This window comes from Marmota flaviventris, chromosome 2, assembly GCF_047511675.1.
Source record: "Marmota flaviventris isolate mMarFla1 chromosome 2, mMarFla1.hap1, whole genome shotgun sequence".
NCBI classification, from domain to species: Eukaryota; Metazoa; Chordata; class Mammalia; order Rodentia; family Sciuridae; genus Marmota; species Marmota flaviventris.
This window is the reverse complement of record NC_092499.1, coordinates 102,641,259-102,662,080: the sequence shown is the minus strand read 5'-3', so window position 1 is coordinate 102,662,080 and position 20,822 is coordinate 102,641,259. Positions and strand designations below refer to the sequence as shown.

At 34.9% G+C, this 20,822-nt stretch overlaps 1 protein-coding gene across 1 annotated transcript in view; it reads left to right on the top strand.

Annotated features, from left to right (window-relative positions):
- Positions 1-18,381, top strand: part of Pygo1 (pygopus family PHD finger 1) — a 38,338-nt gene extending 19,957 nt beyond the window's left edge. Inside the window, exons 2-3 of the mRNA XM_071608287.1 lie at positions 9,211-9,296; positions 10,399-18,381. Of these exons, the coding sequence (XP_071464388.1) occupies positions 9,211-9,296; positions 10,399-11,523 (1,211 nt within the window). The 3' untranslated portion in view covers positions 11,524-18,381. The remainder of the gene's footprint in view (positions 1-9,210; positions 9,297-10,398) is intronic.
- The last annotated feature ends 2,441 nt before the right edge of the window (positions 18,382-20,822 follow it).

Genomic DNA, 20,822 nt, shown 5'->3' with positions numbered 1-20,822 from the left:
TTCTAGGTTTGTTATGTTGTGGCATGTGTCAATCAATATTTTCATTCTCTTTTATGACTGATTAACTGTTGTATAGAAGCACCACATTTTGTTTATCACTGGTTGATAGACATTAGAAGTATTTCCACTTTCTTGGCTATTATGAGTTATAAGGTGAACATTTTTATACAAGTTTTTGTTCAAACAGGTTTTCAATTCTCTTGGTTATATATTTAGGAGAGGAATTGCTGGGTAATATGGTAGCTTTACATTTAACTTTATAAACTTCTTCATATCCCTGCTAACTCTTGTATCTTTTTGATTACAGCCATCCATCCCATTGGGTTTGAAGTGGCATCTCAAAAGTGCAAACAGTGTGTTCGATTTCCATGATGTTGAGAATCTTTTCGTGTGCTTATTAGCCATTCATTTATATTCTTTATAGAAACGGCTATGCGTATACTTTGGCCAATTTTAATTGGGTTATTAGATTTTATTGAGTTGTAAGAATTCTTTATGTATATACTGGACTCCTAACCGGTATATAATTTGCAAATATTTTCTGCCATTGTGTGGGTTGTCTTTTCATTTTATTGATAGTGCTCTTGGCACCAAAATTTTTTTAACTTTGATAAAGTTCATTTGTTCTGTTTTTTCTTTTGTTTTCTATACTTTGGGAATCATGATTAAAAATTGTTGCCTAATTTAAGGACATGAAGATTTATAACTTGGTTTCTTCTAAGTGTTTTGTACTTTTAGCTCTTATATTTAGGTCTTTGATCCATTTGAAATTAATTGTTTTTGGGTTTTATTGTTTGTTTGAGACAGAATCTTGCCATGTTGCCCAAACTGATCTTAAACTTGCAGGCTCAAGTCACCATACCTAGTATTGGGACTGTAGGCATACATCATTGCAGCTAGCCAGAAAATAATTTCTGCATATGACAGATATCCAGGTGTCTCAGCACCATTTTTTTAGAGACAATACTCTACCCTATGGAATTATTTTGATTCCTTTATTCAAATCAATTGTCCATAATTTTGTGGGTTTACTTCTGGACTCAGATTTATACATTGATCTCTATGTTGTTCTTTATGACAGTACCTTGCTGTTTTGATTACTGAAGCTTTCTAATTTTAAAATTAGGAAGATTAGTCTTTCATATTTGTTCCTTTTTAAATTTTTCTCAAGATTGTTTTAATTATTCTGGGTATCTTGCCTTTTCCTTCTGAATTTTAGGATTAACTTGTCCATTTCTACAAAAAAGGCAGTAGAATTTTGATAAAATTTTGTAAAACAGTTTGGAGAGTATTGCCATTTTAACATAGTCAATCATGAACACGGAATATTTTTTTTTCTGAAGTTAAGAGTGTCTTTAATTTCTTTCAACAATGTTTTATATTGCAGTATAGAAATCTTTTACCAACTTGGTTAAATTTATTCCCAAGAATTTTATTAGTTTTGATGATATTATAAATGGAATTATTTTCTTAATTTCATTTTTGAATTATTCATTGCTAGTTTATAGAAATAAATATGTAAAGATGTTATCTCAAACAGAATAATATATTTCTTTCTTGCCAATCTGGAAGCCCTTTATTCTTTTTCTTGACTAATTGTTCCAACTAGAACTTCTATTACTGCCAGGCATCTTGTCTTGTTCCTGACCTTAGGGGGACAGCTTTCAGTATTTTACTCTCAAGTGTGATGTTAGCTGTGTTTTTTCATGGATACCCCTTATTAGCATGAGGAAGTTCCCTTCTCCATAGTTTATTTATTTTCTTTTTTTGTCATGCAGAGATATTGAGTTTTGTGAAATGGTTTTCTGATTCTAGTGAGATTATCAAGTATGGGGGTTTCTCCCTGTAATTCTATTACTATAGAATAATAAATGGTTGATTTTTCATGTTGAATCAACTTTGCATTTCTGGGAAAAATTCAGTGTCATAGTGTTCTGTAGATATGCTGCTGAATTCAGTTTGTTAGTATTTTGTTGAGAATTTTTACATCTGTATTTCTAAGAGATGTTGGACTGTAATTATTTTTTTTCTTTGATGTCTTTGGATTTAAAAAAATAAATCATATTAATTGTACAAATTATTGGATCGCATTGTGACATTTCCATACATACATATACTGTGCTTTGATCATATACAGCCTCCCTCTTCCTTTTTCTTGTCCTTTTCTTTCCCTTTCCCTTATAGGCCATCTTCTTTATTTTATTATTTTAGTTTCCACAAATGAGAGAAAACATGTGATACTTATCTTTCTGAGTCTGGCTAATTTTACTTAACATGATAGCCTTCACTTCTATTCATTTTCCTGCATATGATAGGATTCCATTCTTCTTTATAGTTGAATAAAACTGTGTGTGTGTGTGTACACATATTTTTAATCCATCTGTTGACAGCATCTAGGTTGGTTCCAAAACTTGGCTGTTGTGAAAGTGTTGCAATACACATGGGCAGGCAAGTATCTCTTTGTATGCTTACTTAATTTCCTTAAGGTATATACTCGTGAGTGTTATGACTAGATTGTATAGTTTTTTTGAGGAAGCTTCATACTGTTATTCAAAGTGCTTTACTAGGACTGAGGTTGTGGCTTAGTGGTAGACCACTTGCCTAGCACATGTTGAGGCACTGGGTTTGCTCCTCAGCACCACAAAAATAAAATAAAGGGAGCTGGGGTTGTAGCTCAGTGGTAAAGCTCTTGCCTAGCATGTGTGAGGCACTGGGTTCGATTCTCAGCACCACATATAAATAAGTAAAATAAAGGTCCATTGACAACTAAAAAATATTAAAAATAGGTATGTGTCCATCTACAACTAAACCATGTATACGTACACACACACACACACACACACACACACAATGACGTACTAATTGACATTTCTACCTGTAGTGTACCAGGATGTTTTTTTTTGTTTTTTTGGTACTGGGGATTGAACTCAGGGGCACTCGATCACTGAGCCACATCTCCAGCCCTTTTTTGTGTTTTATTTAGACATAGGGTCTCACTGAGTTGCTTAGTGCCTGGCCATTGCTAATGCTAGCTTTGAACTTGTGATCCTCCTGCCTCAGCCTCCTGGGCTTCTGGGATTACAGGTGTGTGCCACTATGCCTAGCTTATAAGGGTTCTTTTTTCTCCGCATCCTTACCAACATTTATTATTTTTTGTTTTTTGATAGTGGTCATTCTGACTAGGGTAAAATGGAATCTCAAGTTTTGATTTGCATTTCCTTCATAGCTAAAGATATTGAGAATTTTTTCATATATTTACAGGCCATTTGTAATTCTTCTTAAAGAAGTTTAAGTTCAAATCATTTGCCCATTTATTAATTTGATTACCTTTGTAAGATGAATATCTGGCAAAGATTTTCTCCCATTCTGTGTAGGTTGTTTCTTCACCTTGTTCATCTTTTCCTGTGCAGAAGCTTTTAAATTTGATATAATCCAGTTTGTCAATTCTTGCTTTTATTTCCTGAGCTTTTGGAATATACATACTACTGTCATTTTGTTATTTTTTTCTTCTGGTTGTTTTGAGTAACCTATATTTGTTTCTTCCTTATTCATCTTGATGGCCTACTTTGTTAATGTTTGATTCTTTCCTATTCTCCTTTGCTTATCCAGTTTTCTAGAGCAATTTATTTTCCCTGTACTCTTGGTATTTTATTTATCTTTTCCCCTTCTGGGTGTAGAATTCCTTTAAGTATCTTCTGTAATACTGGTTTATTGGTCATGAATTCCTTTAGTTCGTACTTACCTTAGAAGGTTTTTATTTCTTAATTAGGAAGGATAATTTTGCTAGGTATGTCATTTAGTATTACATCATTCTGTGCCCTTATGACCTTTAGAGTTTCTTCTAAGAATTTGTTATTCTGATGGGTTTGTCTTCATATATGATTTGGAGCTTCTTAAAGTTTTTAATAATCTTTGTACTTTGGCTGGATTAACTATAATATGTCATGTAGAGGTTGTTTTCTGATTTTGTGTACTTAGAGTTATAACTGCTTCCTGTACTTGAATGTCCATCTTTCCCTATATTTGGTGAAATTTCTGCTATTATTTCACTGTGCCTTTAGTGAATTATTTCACTATGCCTTTAGTCTGAACCTCATCTCCCTCATATATTCATATTATTATTAAGTTTGGTGTTTTTGTTTGTTTTGTACTCAGGGTTGAACTCGGGGCACTCTATCTTTGAGTTACAGCCCCAGCCCTTTTTATTTTTTCTTGTGGGACAGGGTTACTAAGTTGTTGAGGCTAGCCTCAAATTTGTGATCTTTCTGCCTCAGCCTCCTAAATCACTGTGATTATAGGCATGTATCAACTATGCCCTACATAATGTCATTCTCATAAAATTGTATGTTCTGATCCTTCTTATTTTATTACTATCTGAATGTGATTAATTCATCAGCCTTGTCTTCAAGCTGTGCTATTCTTTATTCTACCTGATCTAATCTATTAGTAAAGCTTTCAACTGAGTTTTGTGTTTGATTTAAAAATATATATATTTTTAGTTGTATATGGATACAATCCCTTTATTTATTTACTTTTTTATGTGGTGCTGAGGTTCGAACCCAGTGTCTCACACATGCTAGGCAAGTGTTCTACCACTGAGCCACAACCCCAGCCCTGTGTTTGATTTTCTGAGTTTTTTATATGCAAAGTTTATGTTTGGTTCTTTTCCAGAATTTCTCTTTATTGAATTGCTTTCATATGCTGCATTGTCTTTCTTAATTCATTCAGCTGTTTATTTGTATCCTCTTTGAATTCATGGATCATTTTTAACATCATTCTTTTGAATTTTTGGTCTGGCATTTCATCAACTTCAGTATCAGGAATCATTTACTAGAATATTGTGAACTTTTAGATGAGTCATGCTGCTTTGTTTGTTCACTTCTTGTGTCCCATGTTGATTTCTGTGAGGGCCTTCTTAGAGAACAGCCTTCTCTTGATAACGTGTCCTGCGATATCAGAGTGTTGTGAAGTGTTGAGTTTAATTCCAACCAGATTTTATAGTATGGCTGTGATTAGTGGGATTTGACACACATGTGCAGTGTGAGAGCCTTAGGGTTCCACTTCTTCTTTAGGCCTCAGAAAAATGGGACCCCTCTGGAATATATTAGGTAGGCATTCTGTGGTCACCCCTTTAGTTTTTTACTTTTTTGTGGGGGGATGGGTGATGCTGGGGATTGAAACCAGGGCCTTGTGCGTGCAAGGCAAACACTCTACCAACTGATTATATCCCCAGCTCTCCAGTTTTTAACGTGTTCTGAAAAGGTATGGGAGCAACCTATGCTAAGGTCTTTGATAGGTGCAGTATTCTACAATTTTTGTGTTATTTCTCTCTGTTGCTTTGGTGGTGAATTTCAAGAACGGGTTTTAAAGTTTCTCCCAGCCATGCCTACCTGGGGCCAAGTCTTCAGCTGGGGACTTTGTCTCTTTCGTTCTTTAAGCTGAAGTATCCAGCAATGTTTGAGTAGAGCTGGGTTTTGGGTAAAGTAAAATGCAATTTCTCTTAGCTGGGCTGGAAGTGTCTCTTAGCAGTAGAGCATCTATCCACTATGCTCAAAGTGTCAGACTTGATCCCTGGCACCATGTAGAAAGAAGAAAAAAAAAAAAAAAAACCAATAACAACAACAAATAGAAGCAGAGCAGGTACAGAAAGTAAAAACCAAGCAAAGACTATGATGTACACATTGCAAACAACAGAAATTATGGAGGTAAAATAATAAACAATAAATTGAAAAGTTTAAAAAAGATAGAAAATTAAGACAGATAAAAGGGGACAGGAAAATTAAAAAAAATAGAAAATTTAAAAAGAGAAAAGAATAAAACTAGGAGAAAATATAAAATGAAATCAATAGTTAAAAAAATAAAGAAAACCAAAAAGAGAAGAAAAAAATTTGAGCCAGGCATGGTTACAGATGCCTATAATTCCAGAGACTTTGGAGGCTGAGGCAGGAAGATTACAAGTTTGAGGCCAGCCTCAGCAACTTAACAAGAAGAAGGAGAGAGAAATTGAAGAAAAAAAAATTTACACACACACATGAATCAAATAGTAAAAAAAAGAAAATGTTAGCCTGACAAAGTGGTACCCCCCAGCCCCCCAATAATTCCAGCTACTTGGGAAGGTGAGACAGGAGAATCACAAGTTTGAGGCCAGCCTTGATAACTTAATGAGATCTTATTTCAAAAGAAAATAAAAGGGACTGGGATGTAGTTCAGTGGTAGAGCACTTCATGAGGCCCTGGATTCAATCCCCAGTACTAAAATTAAAAACAAAAACATTGTTTGCTGAGGTTGTTGATCATGCAGGCAAAAGTAGTGGATGTTTGCTACCTATTTCCAATCAGCACTTTTTTCTGATTATTCTTAGGCCATGTGTCCCTGGAAAGAGAAAAGGTTGAGGGTTATTCACCCCTTCCTTCTTACTTTTGCTTTGCTTGCCAGGCAACCAGCAGGAGTGATTTGTGACCTGAAGCATTTGAAATAGTTCTTAGCTGTCCTGCTCACCAGTATAAACTAGCATGGAAGGCAGAGTCCCCTGGCAGAAATTTTCTCCAATAAGATTAGCTTATCACACTGCAAGGGTCAGGCAGCACATCTGGGTCTCCAGAACCCGTTGTGAAGCCCATTTGGAAGACAAGGTAACTATCTTCATTGGGCATAGGGGCATGGTGGATTCTGTGTAGTCCACTACCCATGATTCTGGTCTTCCAGGATCCAGCTCACTTACATAATTATCCGTAACAGCTTGGTCCCCTGAACTTCCTCAGCTGGCCATCTGAGCTAATAGTATTAAGTGGGAAGTGTATTGTGCTCTAGTTTCTATGACCTGTTTCCTATTGCATAGGGTTTTTAGAGGTTTATTTCAGTGGTATTCCCCTGAGGCCAAACTGGGTCTCAAGTTAAATGCCCACTGAGGGCTGGGGATGTGGCTCAAGCGGTAGCACGCTTGCCTGGCATGCGTGTGACCCGGGTTCGATCCTCAGCACCACATACAAATAAAGATGTTGTGTCCGCCGAAAACTAAAAAATAAATATTAAAAAAAAATTCTCTCTCTCTCTCTCTCTTAAAAAAAAATGCCCACTGAGTGGTACATATATACAATGGAGTATTACTCAGCCATAAAGAAGAATGAAATTACAGCATTTGCCAGTAAATGGATGGTACTGGAGGCTATCATTCTATGTGAAATAAGACAAACCCCAAACACCAAAGGCCAAAAGTTCTCTCTGATATGCGGATGCTGACTCACAATAATTGGTGGATAGGGAGGAGTGGAGGTTCACTGAATTGGGTAGTGGGGAATGGGGGAAAAGGAGGAGGAGATGGGATTGGGAAAGACAGTAGACTGCATTGGACATAACTTTCCTATGTTCACATATGAATATATGATCAATGTAACTCTACATCATGTACAACCTCAAGAATATGTCAAAATATATTCTATTGTCATGTATAACTAAAAAGAATAAATAAATAAATAAATAAGCAAGCAAGCAAGCAAGCAAACTTTTGCTTTAAAAAAAAGAATTTTGGGCTGGGGATGTGGCTCAAGCGGTAGCGTGCTTGCCTGGCATGCGCGCGGCGCTGGGTTAGATCCTCAGCACCGCATACAAATAAAGATGTTGTGTCTGCCGAAAAACTAAACAATAAATATTTAAAAATTCTCTCTCTCTCTCTCTCTCTCTCTCTCTCTTAAAAAAAAAGAATTTTAATACTGGGGAAAAAAAAAACTTTAGATTTCCCTCTTATTTTGACTTCCAAGATAAAACCACTGAATTGTTCTTTGTCCCTATTTCTCTAACTGTTTCTTCTTCATTTTCCCCCTGACTTTAGGGTTCCTCTTGTTCTTTCCTACCCTAACACCTCTGAACATGATGTCAGAGATCTTATGCTAATAAAAATAAGACGTCCTACAAAAAAAAATAAATAAATAAACTTGCTCACTGAGACAGTGTAGTAATGTTTGCCGCAGGTTCTAAGAAATAGGAAAATTTTTGGTTTTTTTGTTTCCCAGAATAGCAAGCTAGCCTTCCAAGATGAAAACCAACATTTTGGTTGTCAGGTGCAGAGAACTTCTCCAGCCCCAGCCTGTTAGGCAGATCTTAGGTCAGTTGTGTTCAGGGTTCACAATGCCCTTCTGATTGTGCCAATTTCTTTGCTTGTGTGTAGTGGGTCTCCCTTATTTCTCCACTCTCCCTACCTGCTGCCATATACTCAGTGTTGGGGCACTCTTTCTCATTCTCTCTTCCACTATCCAGAGTATCTGAGCTTCTCCAAGCCTCTGTTCACTATTGAACTCAAGCTTTTTCCCACAGTCACTAACCTGGAAGAGTAGCAGCTTTCTAGTTGTTTTGATTCCAAGTTGTAGATAAGCAGTTGAGTGTTGGTTGTTTCTAATCCACCATCTTGAAAACTATCTTCTTATCTGTCTTTGGTATTAAGGTAATACTGGCCTAATAGAATGAATGAATGAATGAGTTAGAAAGTATTTTCTCCACTTCTGTTTAAATGGGCTTTTTTGTTTGTTTGTTTATTCTGGGTATTGAACCCAGGGCCTCACATGCTAAGGATACATTCTACCCTGAACTACACATCTACCCACAAATGGACATTGTTTTAAGTACCCAAATGTGTGATAATTTATACAATAGAAAATTAAAACAAGTGCTAAAGAAAAGCAACAAGAAATATTATGTCCCTTGATGGAAGAAGAAACCATCTTCTGGTCTAGATCTAAATACCAATTATCTTTGGAAACAAACTAATGTTTTAGTCAGCTTTGCATTACTGTAACTAATATGAGACAAGAATAACTTAGAGGAGGAAATGTTAAATTGTAAAGGCTTACTATTTAACAGGTTCATCCCATGGTCAGCCAGTTCCATTGCTTTGGACCTGAGGTGAGGCAGAACATCATGGCTGAAAGATGGCAGAGGAAAACTGCTCAGTTCATGACAGCCAGGAAACAGAATGAGGTGCTAGGAACAAAATATAAACCCCAATAACAAATATGGAAGCAGAGAAGAATGACTGTTTCTGTATGAAACTATGGAAAAGACTTTCTAAAGACCAAAGATACTAAAAGCTGAATATTGCTTTCATCTAATGAAAATAGAAAGCATATTAATAGATTAAATATAATAGATATTGCTATAAGAGATAAAAATTATTTCATTTACAAGTGGAAATATTATTGGGAATTTTTTTTTTTTTAGGTGGTGATAGTGGACTGGATGGGTTAGGAGGACCAGGTGTGCAACTAGGAAGCCCAGATAAGAAAAAACGAAAGGCAAATACACAGGTAAATTGACGTTTTCTTTAGTAATAGTTTTCCCTTATTGGTATGATCAGGCTAATAAAGCAAATCTTAAATTTGATAATGGACATTGTTTTCTATCTTTATCCAGAACCTAATAGTGAATTCCTCAGTGATTTTTTGTTTGTTTTTTATTCCTCAATCAATGACTAACTTTGGATTATAGGCCTAGAGTAAATAGTTCAAGGTAAGTATAGGCAGACAAATTAAAATACTTGTTCTTAAATCTTACTTAAAGATTTTTTAATGGCAAAAGTGCCTGCGTTCTATTACAAGATTTAAAAAATATGTACAAACAAATTTAACCTGAAGTAATATTAAGTTGTTATAGTAATTCAGTGTTATGTGCATTTTTCACAAAGCAATTATGATGGAGGCATCCATTATTGAAACTTGTGGTTGTAATAAATGATTATATACACAGGCTTTTATGGCTTTATTCTTTAAGTTTGAAGCACTCTTTTGATAATAAAGGCTATAAATAAGTATGATATTTGTACAAATAACTTTGCCTTTCCATTTTGGCCACTATCTGATAAACTTGCAATGTGATTAAATCTGGCAATTTATTTTTCCAGTGTGAAGTCTAGAGCTTAGTGTTTTGGTAATGCTTTAATTGTATCTCTCTGAAGTTAAGCTAAGAGGAAAAAAATTAGATCCTATTTATTGTTATTTAATTTTATGATTTTTGAAGGATCTAAAAGGTATTTTGGGTTGGAGGGATCTAAAAGGTAGTTTGGCTTTAGTGTTTTAAGTAAAAGAGTTTAGTTACAGGAAAACATACTAAATGAAAATTATGATAATGAAACTTCTTTTGAAGGTTAAATACTTGAGATTTGAAATAACAATGGATTTGAGCTCAGAAAAGCATACTTATTTCCTTTCCTAAATGAAACATGACTATTTTTATCATTAAGCATAATTATATGTTAAAATTAATTGTAATTGAAAGGTCAAGTGAAGAAAATAAATTTTTATAACACTGTAAGAGAAACTTGACTAAAACCAAATTCATAGGTATTAAGATAACAGGAAAATTGTAATGACTTCTTTAGTTAAGAACATGAACTTTACATTTTCTTTTCAGGGACCTTCTTTTCCTCCATTATCTGAGTATGCTCCACCACCGAATCCAAACTCTGACCATCTAGTGGCTGCTAATCCATTTGATGACAACTATAATACTATTTCCTATAAACCACTACCTTCATCAAATCCATATCTTGGCCCTGGTTATCCTGGCTTTGGAGGCTATAGCACATTCAGAATGCCACCTCACGTTCCCCCAAGAATGTCTTCCCCATATTGTGGACCTTATTCGCTCAGGAATCAGCCACACCCATTTCCTCAGAATCCTTTGGGCATGGGTTTTAATCGACCTCACGCTTTTAACTTTGGGCCACATGATAATTCAAGTTTTGGAAATCCATCTTATAATAATGTACTAAATCAGAACATTAACATGCCTAATCAACATTTTAGACAAAATCCTGCTGAAAACTTTAATCAGATTCCTCCACAGAATACTAGCCAAGTATCTAACCCTGATTTGGCATCTAATTTTGTCCCTGGAAATAATTCAAGTTTTACTTCTCCATTAGAATCTAATCATTCTTTTATTCCACCTCCAAACACTTTTGGTCAAGCAAAAGCACCACCTCCGAAACAAGACTTTAGTCAAGGAGCAACTAAAAACACTAATCAAAATTCATCTGCTCATCCACCTCACTTAAATATGGAGGATACAGTGAATCAGAGCAATATTGAATTAAAAAATGTTAATCGAAACAATGCAGTAAATCAAGAGAACAGTCGTTCAAGTAGCACTGAAGCTACAAACAACAGCCATGCAAATGGGACACAGAACAAGCCACGACAACCTAGAGGTGCAACAGATGCCTGCACCACTGAAAAAAGCAATAAATCATCTCTCCACCCAAGCCGTCATGGCCATTCGTCTTCTGACCCAGTGTATCCTTGTGGAATTTGTACAAATGAAGTGAATGATGATCAGGATGCCATCTTATGTGAGGCCTCTTGTCAGAAATGGTTTCACCGGATCTGTACTGGAATGACTGAAACAGCTTATGGCCTACTAACAGCAGAAGCATCAGCAGTATGGGGCTGTGATACCTGTATGGCTGATAAAGATGTCCAATTAATGCGCACTAGAGAAACTTTTGGTCCACCTGCAGTGGGCAGTGATGCTTAATCACAAGCATTAACTAAAGTGGGGTTTTCCCCTCTGTATTACAGAGGTTTGGTGACACAGGATTTTAATGTTTTATGTTATTTTTTAAATACACACAGAAAACATTTACCTTTTAGTTTTTATTAATATTTCACTTCATTACTAGTGCAACTTTGTATTGTCTTTGTTTGCTCTCTTAAATGAGGATAATGTATGTGGGGTACTTTAGAAACAAATAAATGTTAGTAGTTATTTATCATAAACATAAAAGCCTCTTGAAGCTTCAAAATAATATAACAAATCTAGGCAAGTTTTAACTTTTAAAATGTGTATTTCAGTGGTGAATTTTGGCTGTATCACATTAAACATTTAATTAAAAAGTTTCTGAAGGATCCATTTAAATATTTCCAAACATAATATGTGGAGGTATAACATGGGGGAAAGCATACATTTTAATGGATTTATTTTAAATAAGAAGAGTATGACACCAGATTCCTCCTCTACTAGGGTCTTTGAAATAAGTGAATTTCATACTTTAAAATTAGTCTTTCCAGGATATGTATACAGATATGAGACAGAGACAGATTTTAGCATATAGATTCTCAGCATTTGTTTATTAACTTGTGGATTGTATCACATGAAATTGCTAATATTAGATCAGTTGAAAATTGACTGCACTTAGTAAAGTTGTCATAAAGTATGTTTCCAGTATTACTATTTAGAATTATGATAGTATTTTGGTTTTAATTTTCTTTGGTTATTGAGTTGTTTTGTTATTCTTGTCCAGAGAAATAAATAATATGGTGTCCTCCGAAGAATTGTGAACACTTTCTTTTTTATGATTTTAAACTTGGACATATTGCAAATGAAGAAGGTAGAAACACCGGTTTGGCTTTAGAGGACTCCGCCGGCAAAAGAACTAACTACTTAGTTTGAAAATTCTTGTTCTGGGGATCTGAATTTCCAATATGTACCTCAGGGAAGATCAAAATCCATTTAAATAAAGACCAATTAAGAGCTTAGGTGAAAGCTAACTTACAAACAATCAGTAATTTGAGGCCTTGCTGAAGGCTAAGGAGTTTTTGCTGTGACTGGGTGATGTGTAAAAATGGAACCGAGATTACACTCTAGAGAGAGAAAGAACAGTTACAGTTGAAGGTATGCTCACTCAGACTCAAATAGAAAACAAAACAAAACAAAACATGTTGAGAGCAGATCATAACTGGTGACCAAATAAATAAAAAGATACAGTATGACAATTGATAGTAATTTATACAATCATTGAATGTTGATGAAACTCTAATAATTCACCACCTTTATCATTGCAACCAAAAAAGTTTGGAAGACAATGGTGATCCTTGAAGGAGATAATTACTACAATTTGAACCTGGGGAAGCAATGACAGCAGCAGCATGTTGCCAAGAAATCTGAATTATGTATGAAAATTTCGATTTAACAACATCCTTTGGTTAACAAACATAAACCCTCATTTCTACATGACAGGACTTTACATGTCGCAAGTCACTAAAGCAAAGTTAATTGACTTGGGTGGTGAAATTTTGTCATTATCTATCATAGTTCCTGGACCTTCAATGGATTACCATCTTTTTCATCATTTGGAGCTTTTTCTAAGAAACAACATGTTCCCCAACTGAGAATCAGTAACTAGAGTATTTGAACAATATATATATCCTAAGAAAATGATGAATTCTATAAAAATGGAGAAAACTAATGCTAATGCTTCTGATACATATCTTAATGGAATAAAACTTACTTTTAAAAATAGTGTTTTAATTTTGACCCACAAAACAGCAATTTCATATGGTACAGGTAATAGTTTTCTCCTTCTACCCTCAACTAGTTAGAGGTGAGTACAAAATATTTTCAGAGTTGCATATCTTCACAATTTTAGGAAATGAAATGAGATAAACTCTAATACTAGGTGTTCTTTTGTGTGAAAACTTTACCAATTGAAGCAGGTCAAAATGCATTGTTTTGGGCTGACTTTGGCATTTTGATGATGTTCAGTACATACCTGAAGATTCCATTTTGCTTACTTTGTAATTTTGTTAGAGATAATTTTCTAAACATTGAAGGACCTAGTTTTGTTTTTCCTGAAATTTTCTTGAGTAATGATTTTTAAGAAATGATAGAGTACATGCTATATCACCACTTCTAGCATCAAATCATGACTTTTTTTGACTGAGTTGAACTAGATAGATATTTTTAATGGAATCTTCCAATGCCCTCAGGATTTAACACTTGATGTGGCAGTGTGTACTTGAGTTGTGCTCATTACTAAATTTTTTTAAAAATATTTTTTTAGTTGTAGATGGACACAATACCTTTACTTTATTTAGGCGCTAGGCTAGTGCTCTACCACTGAGCCCCTCATTGCTAAAATTGAGTATGCAGTTTCTTAAAACCTTCGTTGCTTACACTTTAAGTAGTTACCTGTTTTTGTAAAAATGAAATAACCTCTCCCAGGCTAATCTAAAATATTTATAAGGTATTTCTTTCATTAAGTGGTTTTTAAAAAACCATATAAACAAATAAATTTTTATTCAAGTGTTTAGGTTTTCAAAACACCTTACTCTAAGAATCTAATGGTTCTAAAGGAAAACCTATGATTGATTCTGACATAAATCAACCAAACTATAATCATTCCTGATGAATATTTTCATGTGTTTGAATTAATTTTTTACTAATTCTATATTTGTCTCTACAACACTCTAAAATTATATAGATGGTAGGTGCTTTGGGGTAGGAAAAATGATGAATTATGAGAATGGCCAGAAAATTTGTCCAATTTGTCACAAAAAGTCCATTAAACAAATTGATACTATTTTCTTAGGAAAAGTGTTGAGCTTCTCTCAACTACAGAAATATGCAGTGATGGATATAGGTGGTGGAATTGTATCTTTCGAGGTATTATCCCTTTCCTTCCCTGAAAAGCCTCATCTCATGCACACATATACAAGGACACACAACCAAGTAGGATTAGAATTTCTCCTACATTCTCAAGTTTCACTAAAGTTCAAAATGGCTAAATATTAGCATCTAGGCTCACTCACCAATGCCAAGTTACTAATGAAAAGTTTTCAAGCATCAGTTTCTTTCTTAGGACTTGCTTTGCTCATTCATGATTCCTGGTCAACTTCTTCTAGATGTTACTGGACACGCTAATACTGAAACAGCTTAGTTTATAATAGAAAATTAATTGTTCTTCAGATAGAGTGCTTAGAATTAGATTTGTGATCAGTGATTTCCTTTTGAGTAAAATGCTTTAGAGTACTGCTATTATGATTCTTGTTACCCAAATTAGAAGGTTATATACATGAAACTGAAGATTTTCTTGTACTAGTTCTTAGTCTTCATAGATAAGCACAGTGTAAATCAGGTTTTTTGGTAGGTTCCCCCCCGCCCAGACTCCCAGTTCTGCTTAGTGGCAGAAAAAAACTCTTTAATAAAGTCACCATGAAATCTGCTGACTTTAATCATCCACATAAAATCAGTACCAAGAGTTTTCATCTAACATGCTTTCAAACTTTTGTGTCTTGAACAAATTAGAATGCTAGTATTTATTATCCAGCATACTAATTGTATTTAATAGTAAGAAAACATAAGCAATGATTTTTTAAAAGGGAGTTAGACAGTATTTGGATTTCTTTTGCAATGTACAGAGTTTTCATATGCATGAGCATTTGTGCTATTTTAGACTTTTTTTTTTTTAATTAAAAAAGTTGAAAAGCATCCAGGCTCCCAAAGTTCATTTGTAAATAGTGGCTTGGAACTCTATATAAAATGATTAGATTCCTAGGGAAGCTCATAAAGGTGTATTTAAACCATAATGTAGTTAACTGCTGTTATACTGAGATTTCAGTTTTCTTAAGGAAACCAGTCAATGTAAGAGAAAAAAAACAGAGATCTTTACTTTTTTCTGTGTTGAGGAAGGTTAAGTTCTGTCCCGTGAGTTGTTTCCCAGTGGCTCTTTTACAGTTTTAAACTCTCTGGTGTAATGCTGCACAAACAAGCCTGTCTTTCCCCCTCCTGGATGCTCTGTCTCTCAAATTTTCCCATTTTTCCTCTAATCAGAAATTATGTTTGTGTGGTTATCTGTTGGCTAGATTTAAGAGAAAAGCATTTTTCTGCTCATATGAGTGAAGATAATGGAGAAAGTGACTTAATTTTTTAAAAAAACAAATCTTCAAAGTGAATCTTTAATATTACCATTTTAGACTGTATGACCACATTTCAGGCATCAGGGAAAACAGTATGTTTAGCAAATTAACTGGTATTGTCTTAAGACTATTTCTAATTTCTTTAGGTTGTTTTGCCTTTTCACAACTTGCTGTCCTCTAATTCTGAACTCAAAAGATTTCCTCATTTTCAAATCTGAGAAACTTTCCCTTTCTTTTTCATTTATCCAGTAGAGCAGTATAAAAGTCACAACTGCGTTTTCGAGCTCTTGGTAGAGAGAGGTTTGCAGGCATCTCTGGAGTGAGCAGGCTAGGGATAACAATAACATCTTCCAAGACAAGTGGTTAAAGGGAAATGAAGGGAAGAAAATGGCCATGTGTGTGCCAGGCATTAACACATCACAAACTGCCTGTGCTTATTAAAAACTTTAAATGAAATCCAATGGATAAGATTCATCTTTGTCATATTTTATCAATAATACATTTACTTGCAATTATATTAAAACTTACTCTAAATATTGGTACCTTTCTTATTCTGTAGATAATATAGATGATGTTGCTTGTTAGTTAAAATGTTATCTTTTATAAAAGAAAGTCCTGCTTCTTATCATGATGTATGTGACTTAAATGATTGTTTCATATTAAAACTATTTCTTCCTTATGTACTGTTTACATATACCTCTTTTTGGGATATTAGTTCAGTACTTTTATACAAATCTGAATGTGTTCCACATTGGTGACATGTATTTTTGCAGTAATTTTTGTTTTGTTCTTAGAGCATGTCTAAAGTAATACATGCACTAGTGCTGTGGTCTGTGACAAAATTACTGTAATTCAAATTGGAAAACAAAATGTTTCCAGACTTTGTCCAACATTTATTCCTATGGCAAAGGAAATTACTATGTAATACTAATTACTTCTTATGCTGGTATGTTTTAAGCTACTCTATGAAGTATGTGAAACATCAATATTTATGGATTAGTAGATGGTCTGATGTCTTTGAAATGTGAGAGAGGAGTAAAATTGGTGTTAGCAATTTATGATACTCATAAAACACTAAAATTTGTACAAAATTTTAAATTTGATCTTCTATAGGTATGATTTACCAAGAAATTAACTGACAGTGCTTATTAGTATTCTTTTAGCCCATACTACTAAAATTATACCATAGACATTGAACTTAAGTGGATATCTCCCAACCAAAAGTAGTATCATTCTCTCCACCATGACCAAAGTAAGTAGTAATACTAATCTTCACTTATTAAGAAGTGATTAAGATACCATAAAACTCCTCTACTTTACTTGGAATTTGTACTGTTGATACAAAGGCTTGAATGCAGTTTACTTTGTATTATCTGATGGGAAGACTTGTTAATAAAAGTCATAATCAAGATTTAAAGAAAAATGTTTAATTTTGAAGGCAAATTAAAAACGTTTTTAAATTAGAGGCATTTATTTAAGAAAATTAGTTTTAAATCATTCTTATTTTGTCATAAAAACAACCAAAAGAATTGTAATAGATGATACTTGGCCAGTGCACATTTGTATATTTGAAATCACATGCTTGAAAGAAAAAAAACCCTGCTCCTGAGTGCTTAAACTGCATATCTTTTAAAAGTGTTAAAGATATTAGACTTTTATCAATTAAACTGTCCTGAATGAATGTTTTACTACACCAGTGAGTATGTTAGAAAATAAATGTATACCTATATTATGTTAATAACATTTCTGTACAGCATCATATTTGGCATGGTGGTTGTGGTGTTTTGTACTTTTGATTGTCAACTTTTGATAGGATTAATATAGCAATAAATCTGACTTAGTCTTAATATTTTTTTTAAAATGCCAGGTAACATACTGTGTCATAATCTCATTATATTTTACTTGAGTGCCCATATTTTCATAGGTCTATTTTTTGTGTTAAAAATTTTAATATTACATGTTAGGGATTGTGTGTGTGTACTCTGTGTGTGTGTGTGTGTGTGTGTGTCTAATACTTTTACATACAATCTTTTAGAACTGGGTGTTTCTATTTTAATTATAGAGATTTAAAGAAGTATTAGTATTAAATGATCATGAACTGTTTTGTGGCAAAGTTTAAGTATGAGATTACTAGATCACTCCAAATTCCTTATTATCCTTATGTGGTTTATATATATTACAATTTTCAAAGAAATAAAATTGTCTTGGTAACTGATAGATTATAGTAAATCATGGGGTAGTTAGTTTAAAGGCTTCCAAGTGTTAATTACATTTTCGGTTCTAAACACTTTTAAACAATTACTCTAAATAGTAGTAAGCCAGTTCTACTTTATATTTTTGAGATGTTTAACTCTTACAGTTTCTCCCTTCTGATCCTTTTCCCTTCTTCCCTAAACACCATGCTAGAATTTAAAACTGGATTTTACTTTGCCTTCCACTTTTCAGTTTTTTAGTCTAAAGTAATAAAACAAATAAAGGTTCCACTGTCAAGACAGTCCATGTTATTGTTGGCCATTCTTTTCAGGGATAATGCTAATGTCATTTGTGCATTGTACAGAGAATGTCAGTATATAGACCTATTATTGGTAGAAATGATGTATAGCAGGCTTTCTTGAATAATGTGTATGGTAAGTTTGTTTCCTATAGTGTTATTATGCTGAAGATTCTTTTAAATAAAGCTAGTTTTTAAAGAGAAAAAGACCTGTTTTAAGTATTTGACTTTCATCTTTCATCAGGACAAATAGGTATGAGCATCTTGGCTTTGGGAGGGATATGTCCAATAAAACATCAAGTAGGATTAAGGTTATCAATTTACCAGGAAATTAATTTCATACTGAGACCCAATATTTTTGTCCAGGACTTATATACATTATTTTTCTTGCTGTGGATTATGTACAGAATGATCATAATTCATTTCTAAAAAGTTGGGAGTGATCATATGACAAAATGCTGTGGTTATCTTTGAGTAACAGAAGAACAGATGATTTTTCTAATTGTATTAGGAAAGGGATGTGGGATAGGAAAAGGAAAGACAGTGGGATAAATCCAAAATAATTTTCATATGTACTCATATGAATACACCATAGTGAATCCTACCGTCAGGTACACCCATAAGAATGGGATCTGTTAGCATAATTGCAGCCATCTTCCTTTTCCCCACCCCCACTTTAAGAATACTGTTCCCAAGAAATAGAAACTAGCCATAGATAAAACCTACCGGCCTGGAGACGTGCTGGTCTCTCCCTGTTCTCTCATTGAGAGATAGATAGGAGACAACTTATTGGACCCTGGGATGGGGATGCACTGGTTTTCCTGTTCTCTCTGTGAGAAGAGAAAGGGACATGCCAGTTTTCCTGTTCCCCTCTGAGAGATAGGAAAGCTGCCTGTCTCTGTTCCCAAGAAACAATCTTGCCTTCCACAAGATCTGGGGATGCTTACTATTATGTCAGTCAAGACTATACCTGCCCCTAGCATGATCCCTAAGTGAGTTGTTGCTGCTCTCCCTCCTTGCTGCTACTGCCCCTCTTTTTGTGCACAGCAGCCTTTTCAGGCTCCTAACAATAAACTCGCTTCTTATCCCAGCTGTGTGTGTGCCACTTTTCTTTCATTGATGCCAGTGACTCTATCAGGTTCTCCCATCAGCTTTGCCCCCCACCCCCGGGGGGGGGGGGAGGAATTTGAGCTGCCTTAGGATCCTGGCCTTAGGGCCCAGGACAGTCACCACACACCTTCTTCCATTCACTGAGTGCTCTTCTTTTGCATCCCCACACCAGCTTCATTTGGGTAAGTGACTTCACCCTTCCCCTCCCCTCCTCACAAGTCTACGGCAGTGACAAGTCTCCTCTTTAGAGGAGACTTAGATGTTGGCCCAACACCAAGATTCTTGACCTTCCCATCCCTTCCCCTTGGCGAGTTCACTCTCGGGTCTTGGTTCTCGGCTCCTCAGCAGAGCTCACAAAAGCCCTGGCCAGGTACAAAGACCTGATGAATGGCAAAACCCAGGACTAGGGAAGTATCGGGAGACTACCCGCTTAGTCCCAGAAAGGCTTCAGCCCTGGACCAGTGAATTGTGTGGTGACGACCCCCCTTCACTGTTGTCCTCTCTCCTACTCTGGTTTAGACTAGAGCCAGGGATGCATGCCTCTAGCCACTCCACTATTTCAACTTGCCATGGGGAACTCCCAATCTAAAATCCCATTTGACTCACCTGACTCATCTGCCTCCTTGCCCACTTAGCCCCTCTCCGTTTGGCTCCAGATCTGAAGGCCCATCAACTAATTCAACTTTCCACTCAGTCATGCCCTTCTATGACTTGGCCAATGGATCTAGAAGGCCACCAACAGCACCTTTGTTTCCATTATTTTATGGGATCTTCATAACTTTTGCAAGTGCTCAGGAAAATGGAAGGAAATCCCTTATGTGCAGGCTTTCTCCTTTCTGCACTCTAAGCCTTCCCTTTGTTCCTCTTGCTCCCCTGCCCAGTTTCTACTTGCCACTAAAACTCTGGATTCCTCCAGAGACTCTACTTCTAGACAAACAAGGGACCTAGAATACTCCTCCCTTCTTCTATTGGCATAGTTCATTGTAAAGCCCTAGGCAGCAATCTCCCTGGCCAAAGCCACACTGAAGCTAACATTAAAATACAAACAGCAGACTCAACAGGCTTGATAAGAGGCCTCAGACTACAAAAAAAAAAAAAAAAAAAAAGTGTCAATTTAACTTTTCTCTCATTGGTGTCGTGACTTGGATAAATTTTAATAATAAACATGTATTCCTTTGGGAAGCAGGAAATACAATTTTAAATAGTAAACAGGAAAAAAATTATCAGAAAAAATATCAAAGAAATTTGACATGAAGAAATCTGATAGTAAAAAACAACTAACCAATACCTTTTGAAATTTCAATCCACTCAAGATAAAAATAATAGCCTGAGAAAGAACTTAAGGTAAGTATACTTAGAATTGTGAAAGGTAAACTAAAAAAATAAAAATGAAATTATGAAATCCAAATAACTGGACATTATTCAACATTTATTGTCAAGCTCTGTTCTAGTGCTAAAACTACAGCAGTATATGAGACAAAAAATTAAATAATAAAAAAAAATTTCATGAGGTTTTTAATTTAGTGATGCAGACAACA